The 9,663-nt window shown below is 36.3% G+C and overlaps 1 protein-coding gene across 18 annotated transcripts in view; it reads right to left on the bottom strand.

The window, feature by feature from the left end:
• The window catches only part of TTLL5 (tubulin tyrosine ligase like 5), a 445,087-nt gene that overhangs the window by 42,697 nt on the left and 392,727 nt on the right, over window positions 1-9,663 (bottom strand). For 16 of the 18 annotated variants that reach the window (XR_013160369.1, XM_077123116.1, XM_077123107.1 and 13 more), the window contains one exon: window positions 2,591-2,673. The exons of 1 other annotated variant lie outside the window; for it this stretch is intronic. Coding sequence is in view for 16 of the 17 variants with exons in the window: in XM_077123116.1 (XP_076979231.1) it covers window positions 2,591-2,673 (83 nt within the window). In the remaining variant the exon portion in view is untranslated. Of the gene's footprint in view, window positions 1-1,099; window positions 1,159-2,590; window positions 2,674-9,663 lie in introns of all 18 variants that reach the window. One more of the 18 variants, XM_077123113.1, reaches the window with a different exon arrangement.

Here is a 9,663-nt window from a genome sequence, read left to right as displayed (position 1 = left end):
GACCAGATAGGGGCTAAATACTTTCAAAATCAGTTAGGGATTCCCAGATAGGCATGAACTTCCCAAGTCCCAGGGAGAAGTGCACATTTTTTTATTTATTATGGAAGCTCTCCCTTCTTGTGTGGGTTTACAGAAAACTATTGCCACTAGCAACCTAACTTTCTCATTTCTATAGGATACCCTTCTAAACCCTAGAATAATTCCTTTAACTCTTCTTGCAATATAGAAAACACATGATTTCTAGTCAAAGCTCTATGGTTGTGTGGTTACTTACTACTGTGAATAACTATAATGGGGTTAGTTACTGTTATACTATTGAGTAAGATGTTTATTGTTAAGTACGGAAATGCCTGAATCTTAACTATATCATGTTCAATAGTTTTTCTTTAACTAAGTGTGAGGAATACCAGGAAAGTCACAATGTAGAAACAAATTCAAGGGAGTTTAGAGGCTCAGAGTCAAGCAGTGATGACAGCAGTGAAAATGTGAGTATCCAAACAAGAGGAAAAAATTAATCTCCTTGTTACCTTAAAGGAGAAGCAGGAAAGAAAGGTAGATATGAAAAGTCAGAGAGAACATCCTCTCCTTGCTCTGTGGTTTTATGCTGATAACAAATTCAGTATGACTGTCACAAAAATCTTCTAAATAACTCTTCACCAGTCAGTAAATATTAATTCATGATCAAAATGTTTCAAGTATAAGCCACCAGGTCCCTCAAATTTCCAACTCCCTCAGCCAAAGTACATGCAAAGGGTTCAAATTTAATACTTATCAATTACACATGGATCTTCTAGGCACTGCAAACTTCTTCAACTTAGGCAAATCTGAAGAGCTAGCAGGGCCTTGACAGCTCTGTCTCACTGAAGTCCTTCCAACTAGTCCATGATTCTCTTAGCCTTTACTTCTCAGTCCATAACAGTTCCAGGTTGAACTTAAATTTCGCAGAAATAATTACCATATTCTAATAACTCTTTGTGTTTTTTTGGGGGGGAAGGGAAAGGGGTGGGTGGGTGGTAGATACTTATAAAATGTTTCTTGAATTCATGTCTTAAGATTTTAAGTGGAGAACAAAATCTTTATGTACATCATATTATCGTACCTGGGTCTAGTTACACAGCTCTTCCATATATATTGCTTCATTTAATCCTCACAAGAAGCCTATGAGAGATATGTAATTATCCCCCATGACATGGTCAAAGTAACTGGGGCTTCTCAAAGGCCTTGCAATCATTTTATTATGTTACTCCCTCTTCCCCAGCCATAAAACTCCTTAGTGGCTCCCTACTGCTCTCAGGACAAAACCCAAGTTTCCTACACACCTAATAAACTAGCCTTGCTACTCTACAACCTTTGATCTTGTCATTTTCTGCTCGTGCCCTGTTCCCCAGCCACACTAACCCATGGAGGATCCCAGAACACAGCATGTTTTTACTGCCCACTCCCCCATCAGCCTTTGCACGCATCATTCCCACTTCCTGTGACTCTTTCCACCCTACTCCGCCCCTCTCTGGCTGATTTCTTTCCTACATTTAAATCTCAGCTTAGATGTTTTTTAACTACAAAGCCCTCCCTGACTCTTAAAGAGCCTGGGCCAGATTGTTTGGATCCACATACCACCCCCACCATTTACTAGCTGTGAAACATTAGGCATGCCCCATAATCTGTCTATGACTTTATGTCTTCAGCCATAAAATGGGGAATATGCTTCCTATGTTACATGCCTGCTCTGTGGACAAATGAGTTATCACATATAAAGCATTCAGAACTGTGCCTTCCACATATCAACTGCTCAGTAGATGCTGTCTGCTGTTATTCTGTATGCTCCTAACACCTGCTATGTACCCAACCTGTAGCACTCTCCCTCTTAACGTTTCTATCTCTGAATCTGTAAATTCTCTGACAGCAGGAACTGCCTTATTCACCCTGAACAAAACTTCAGTGCCCAGTATGTAACTTTATAGCAGGTGCCCAATAATAATTATTTGTTCAATTGAATCAAAGCAACTTCCTTTGAATTTCATGACTACTTATTAGTATATTTTTATGAATTATTACTTAGAGCAAACATCCTTTGCCAAACTTGTACCTACGCTGAAAGGCTTTAGTCCCTCAGTAACGAACTGGTATTAGCATGACAAGACTTAGATCAAACACTTGAGCTCTAGCTCTGCATCTATGTACAATTCCCCACAAGCCCCTCAAACTTTCTGAGCCTCGGTTTCCTAATCTGGGAGAACAAGAAGATAAAGAAGATCTCACAGGGCTGCTGTAAAGATTAAGTGAGAGACACTACATGTGCAAACATTATATAAACAGTGAAATAGACAAATACAGAATATATTTACTAAATACTCCGAATTTGGTACCATTTTACAGCATTCAATCAGACTGGGAAATTTCATCTGTCCCAAACTAATTCTGGAAAACCATCCTATCAGAAGCTGTCAATATTATTCTAAGGGCGATTAAAAGAAAAATGCCCATTTGGAATGTTTCAAAAGGCTGGACCCTTTGTTCTTTGAACTGGAGCTATATGGCAAATACCGCCCCCCCTGCTGCCCCACCTGCAGAAAGGCTAGTGCCCACTAACCTGTGGAACTGGTGATGGGCACAAATGCTGCTGAGTTAAGGCTGTTCTGGAGTCCATTCAGCTGCCCTTCTATGGAGGACCCTCTGAAACACAAAGGAGCATGGTTAGACCTGCAGATGGAAAGGCAAGGAAGGTCAGGTACATGCCCTCCAATGGCTTTACTCCTTCTCATGGAATTCCCTTTCATGTGGTTCATTCTCTTACTTCTTTCAGGGCTTTATTCAGATGTCATCTTATATGATCAACAATTCCCTTGTTCTGAAATACTACATATTTTGAAATTTATTGTCCATCTCGCTCTACTGGAATGTAGCTTTATGAAAGCAAGAGCTCTTCAATGAAGCCAAAAGTAAGTTATTTGAAAACATCAAGAAAATTGACTATCTTTTAGTTAGACTAACTAAGGAAAAGAGAAGACACAAATAACTAAAATCAGAAATGAAAGTGGACTATTATCATTGACCTTGTGAAAATAAAAAAGATGAAGAGAATGCTATGAAAAGTTGTATGCCAAGAAATTAGATAGCTAGGTGAAATGGACAAATTCCAAGAAACACATGAATTACTAAAACTGACTCAAGAAGATATAGAAAATCTGAAGATATCTATAACAAGGAAAGAGATTGAACCAGCAAACAAAAACCTGCCAACAAAGAAAAGTCCGGGATCAGATAGCTTCATTGTTGAATTCTACCAAATATTTAAATAAAAATTAACACCAATCCATCTAAAACACTTTCAAAAAACTGAAGAGGAGGGATCACTTCTCAACTTATTCTATGAGGCTAGATATTAAAGCCAGAAAAGGCACTATAAGAAAAACAAAAACAAAAATGAAACCAATATCCCTTATGAATATAGATACAAAATTTCCCTGCAAAATACTAGTAAACAAAATCCAACACCACATTAAAAAGATTACAAACCATAACCAAGTGGGATTTATCTCAGGTATGCGAGGGTGGTTTGACATATAAAAGTCAATCATTAATGACAGTCTGGTTTCAGAGGCAACAATGAAAGCAAAAATGCATTTATTACAATATACTAAGCTGCAAGGACATTTGGCTCAATTTGTTAGATATCTAAAGTCCCTCCTACAATACATGCTCAAAGGTACAAGTAAATTGAAATTTGCTAATTACCATTTTTTGCTTAAATACTTTCATAGTGAGGAAATCACCAACTCTTGACATTCTGATTACTTAAATACTAATTATTTCACCATATGCTAGAGTAATCTTAATTATAATGAGCTAAAAAAATATCCCAAAATGGTAAGTCCACTTCACTTACCACTTCTTTGCAACTATTATAATTTCAGAACCAACTTTGTCACTTTCTTTGATATTATATAAAAATAAACATGGCAAGAATTTCATTCTTATTATATGCAAAAAAAAAAAAAAAAAAGTCAATCACTAAAGGGTGCAAGGGGGGTTCAGTGGTAGAATGCTCGCCTCCCATGAGAAGGACCTGAGTCTGATTCCTGGACCATGCACCACCACCACCTCACCCCACCCCCCAAAAAATCAATCACTCTATTATACTACATTAATAGAACAAAGGGGGAAAAAAACCGCACATGATAATCTCAACTGATGCAGAAAAGCATCTGACAGAATATAACACCCTTTCATGAAAAAATACTCTGAAAACTAAGAATAAGAGGGAATTTCCTCAACAAGATAAAGGGCAACCTACAGAAAACATCTTACTTAATGATGAAAGATGGCAAGCATCGCCCATGAGGTCAAGAACAAAATAGGGAATGCCTATTTTCACCACTGCTACTCAACGTTGCACTGGAAGTGCTAGGCAGAGCAATTAGGCCAGAAAAAGAAACAAAAGGCTTCCAAATTGGAGAGGTAAAAAGAAAACTCTATTTGCAGATGACATGATGCTATATATATAGAAAATTCCAAAGAATACACACAAATACATGACTATCAGAGCTAAAAAATGAATTTAGCAAAATTGCCTGATTTAAGCTCAAAATGCAAAAATCAATTGTGTTTCTCTACACCAGCAAGGAACAATTTGAAAAGGAAATTAAGAAAATAATTTCATTTATAATAACATTCAAAAGATTAAAATAGCCAGGAATAAATTTTACAAGGCAGTGAAAGACTTGAACAATAAAACTACAAAATATACCTGAAAGAAATTCAAGAATATATAAATAAATGGAGTGATATCCCATGTTCATGGGTTGAAAGATTAATGCTAAGATGTCAATACTACCCACAGCAACCTACAGATTTAATGCACTCTGTATCAAAATTCCAATGCCCCCCCCCTTTTTTTTTAAAGAAATAGAAAAGCTGATCCTTACATCCACATGGAAGTGCAAGGGACCCTGGACAGACAAAACAATATTGAAAAAGAACAAAGTTGTAAGACTCACACTTCAAGATTTCAAAACTTGCTACAAAATTACAGTAATCAAAACAGTGTAGTAGTGGCATAAAGACAGACATATAGAACAATGGAATAAAATTGAGTATCCAGAAATAACACCCTATATCTATGACCAATTGATTTTTTTTAAATTTTTTTATTGTGAAAAATAATATATATACAAAAAAATGATAAATTTACAAGTACATTTTAAACAAGTAGTTATACAACAAATTTTAAAGATTGGTATGGGTTACAGTGTCACAATTTTTCATTTTTTGATTCTAGTTGCTCCAAGACACTGGAGACCAAAAGAAATATTAATATCTTGATTCAGCAGTCATATTCATTTGTTAAATCTCATCTTCTCTATTGCACTCTACCTTCTCTCTCTTTTTTTGTGAAAAACAACATATATACAAAAACGCAATAAATTTCAAAGTACATTGCACAATTTGTTGTAGAACACATTTCAGAGTTTAGTATGGGTTGCAATTCCACAAGTTTAGGTTTTTATTTCTAGCTGCTCTAAGAGACTGGAGATTAAAAGAGATATCAATATACTGATTCAGCACTCATACTAATTTGTTAAACCTGACCTTCTCTGTATAACTCCACCATTACCTTTGATCTTTCACTCTTTTGGGGTACTTGAGGAATGACCATTCTAACTTTTTCATGTTGGAAGGGGCTATCAATAATATGCGATAGGGGAATGAAACTAGAAGCTCTGAAAAGGCTGGTCCCTCTACATTTCAGGATTTATCTAGTCCAGGGACCCTTCTGGAGGTTGTAGGTTTCTGGAAAGTTACTCTAGTGCATGGAGGCTTTGTAGGATCTTATATAGTGTCCTAGATATTCTTTATGATTGGCAGGAATGGTTATAGTTGGGATTTGGCAAGTTATGAAAGTAGCAATGTCTAACTGAAGCTTGCATGAGAGTGACCTTCAGAGTAGTCTCTCAACTCTATTTGAACTCTCTCTGCCACTGTTACCTTATTTGGTATACTTCTTTTCCCACCTTTTGTCAGGATGGCATGTTGATCCTACGGAGCCAGGGCCAGACTCATCCCTGGGGGAACATCTCCCACACCACCAGGGAGACTTTCATTCCTGGGTGTCGTCCCATGTAGCGGGGAGAGCAATGTTTTCAACTTGCAGAGTTGGGCTTAGAGAAAGAGAGGTCACATCTGAGCAACAAAAGAGTTCCTCTGGAGGTGACTCTTAGGCATACCTATAGGCAGGCTAAGCTTCTCCGTTACATAAATAAGCTTCACAGAGCAAGGCTCAAGATCAAGGGCTTGGCCTATTGAGTTGGGTGTCCCTAATGTTTCATATAGTATCTGGGGTTTCCCAGTGGTAAAGTTTAATAATTCCATATTGTGTCTCCCATCTCTCAATGGACTTTGTCAATACTTTTTGATTATCTGCCTAATATACTCTGGGATGTATCTAGGCATTACATTAAACTATGCAGGATTAAAGGCTCTCATTCTTATTCCAGGCTCCCTGTGTTTGGATTATTTAAGTTACCTATCCAAACAAGTTGAGTTAAATTATGTGCTACAGAAAATTTAGGTTCTGGACAAAATATACCTTTCTTCCTGAAAGAGTATATGTCTGAAAGAGTAGGTGAAGTTCTAAAAATACAGGTAATGCTTTCCTTACCCCTGTATTCAGAATTACCTTAATACTGACCTGATTGGCTTTGTTCTTATCCGTAAATATTAGGTTATATATATATAAAACAATACCTCAAAATCCAGAAAAAATAATTACCATGCCAGACTAAATGCGACTGCTATAAGAGCTTACAGCCTAGGTCCCAGTTTTCTTATAAGTATTTCCTAAATGAAATCATACAATATTTGCTCTTTTGTTTCTGGCTTATTTCGCCTCACCGAATATTCCATATGTTCATTCACATCACTGCATGCCTCAGAACTTTGTTCCTTTTTGTAGCAGCACAATGTTCGATCATATGTATACACCACTGTTCGCCTATCTACTTCTCTGTCAGTGTATATTTCAGCCACCCTTATCTGCTGGCCCTCAGGCATAACATTTAAACTCAAGAGTCTATCAATTTTAGATAATTTCACTATTCCCAAGAGAAAGATAGCCAATAAACACACCCTACCAAAAAGAAAATCCAAACCTCCCCCAACTCTCGTCCCTTTCCCTATTATGTACCCCTGGTATTGCTGAGGCGCTGTTGATGTTTTTCTGTTAAACATAGCCCATGGCATGCAACACTATTTTTTCTCCTATACCCTAAAATTATAGACTCTTTGTATAGGATTCATACCTTTGCAGTAGTTCATGCATGAATTTATTTATATTTGTAGTGTTAATTTGTGGGACACATAGGTCTATACAACCCCTTTCAATCGTGTTCACGTACAATATGGTAAGATTACTTATACACCCAGTAGTAAACAGCCTTCACTTCTATCTATTCCCTTACAATTAAGTTCAACCTCATAAGCTAACTATTCACCCATCTTAAGCTTCTATGTATCTCTAGGTCCCCTATATTCTGTATCATAAGTCTTTGATTTTACCTTTACCATGGTCACAAAAGTGGAATCATACATCATCTATCTTTTTGTGTCTGGCTTATTTCACTCAGCATTATGTCTTCAAGGCTCATCTATCTTGTCATGTGCTTCAGGACGTCATTTTGTCTTACTGCTGCATAATATTCATCGTATGTATATACTACATTTTGTTTATCCACTTGTCTGTTGATGGACAATTGGATTGTTTCCATTTTTCGGTGATTGTGAATAGGGCCGGTATGAACATGAGTGTGAAAATCTCTGTAACTGCTTTCAGCTCTTCTGGGTATATACTGAGTAGTGGTATTGATGGGTCATAGGGCAACTCAGCATTTAGATTCCTAAGGAACCACCAAACTGTCCTCCACAGCAGCAGTACCATTACACATTCCCACCAGCAGTGTGTAAGTGTCCCAATTTCTCCACTTCTTCTCCAACATTTGTAATTTCCTTTTTGTTTAATAGCAGCTATTCTTATAGGTGTGAGGTGGTATCTCATTGCAGTCTTGATCTGCATTTCCCTTATAGCTAAAGAGAATGCACATCTCTTCATGTGCTTTTTAGCTATCTGTATTTGCTCTTCAGAAAAATGTCTATTCATATCTTTAGGCCATTTATAATTGGGTTGCTTGTTCTTTTGTTGTAGAGTTGTACGATTTCTTTATGTATCCTTCTTTAAAGAATATCAAGCCTTTATCTGATGTGTGATTTCCAACTATATTCTACTGAGTTGGCTGTCTCTTCACCTTTTTGACAAAGTATTTTGAGGCACGAAAGCATTTAATTTTGAGGAGTTTTCATTTATCAATTTTTTTTTTCTTGTGTTGCTTGTGCTTTGGGTTTAAAGTCTAGGAAGTTACATTCTATTACTAAGTCGTGAAGATGCTTCCCTAAATTTTCTTCTAGGAGCTTTGTGGTACTGGTTCTTATATTTAGGTGTTTCATCCACTTTGAGTTAATTTTTATATAGGATGTAAGGTAAGGGTCCTCTTTCATTCCTTTGGCTGCTGACATCCAGTTCTCCCATGCCCATTTACTGAAAAGACTATTTTGTCCCAGTTCAGTGGATTTGGGAGTCTTGTCAAAGATCAGTTTACCACAGATTTGTTGGTTTATTTCTACACTCTCGATTCAATTCCATTGGTCAATGCTTCTATCTTTGTGCCAGTACCATGCTGTTTTGATCACTGTGGTTTTATAATAAGTGTTAATCCTCTCATTTTGTTCTTCTTTTTTAGGATGTCCTTTGCTATTTGGGGATCTCTTTCCTTTCCAGATGAATTTGGTAACTAGCTTTTCCAAGTCTTCAAAGTAGATTGTTGGAATTTTATTGGTACTGTGTTGAATCTGTAGATCAAATTTGGGTAGAACTGACATCTTAACTATATTTAACCTTCTAATGCATGAACAGGGAATGTCTTTCCACCTATTTAGATCTTCTTTGATTTCTTTTAGCAACGTTATGTAGTTTTCTGTGTACAAGTCCTTTATGTCCCCTAGTTAAGTTCATTCCTAGATACCTGATTCTTTTAGTTGCTATTTTGAATGGAATTTTTTCCATAATTGACTCCTCAGTTAGATCATTGCTTGTGTACAGAAATGTTACTGATTTTTGCATGTTAATTTTATATCCTGCCTTCTTGCTGAATTTGTTTATTATCTCAAGTGACTTTGTTGTAGATTTCTCAGGATTTTCCAAGTATAGTATCATGCCATCTAAAAAGAAGTTTTACCCTTGTGTCTGATGCTCCTTTTATCTACCTTGTCAACAGATGAGTAGAACATATGGAATAAAAATAAATAATAGGGGGAACAAATGTTAAAATAAATTTAGTTTGAAATGCTAGTGATCAATGAAAGCGAGGGGTAAGGAGTATGGTATGTATAATCTTTTTTTTTCTGCTTTCGTTTTATTTCTTTTTCTGTTGTCTTTCCATTTCTTTTTCTGAATTGATGCAAATGTTCTAAGAAATGATGAATATGCAACTATGTGATGATGTTGAGAATTACTGATTACATATGTAGAATGGAATGATCATATGTTAATGTTTTTGTTTAATTTTTTAAATTAATAAATTAATAAAATAATAAAATAAAAAGACGTTTTACTTC

Source organism: Tamandua tetradactyla, chromosome 12 (genome assembly GCF_023851605.1).
Source record: "Tamandua tetradactyla isolate mTamTet1 chromosome 12, mTamTet1.pri, whole genome shotgun sequence".
Taxonomy (NCBI): Eukaryota; Metazoa; Chordata; class Mammalia; order Pilosa; family Myrmecophagidae; genus Tamandua; species Tamandua tetradactyla.
This window is presented reverse-complemented; position numbering and strand designations above follow the sequence as displayed.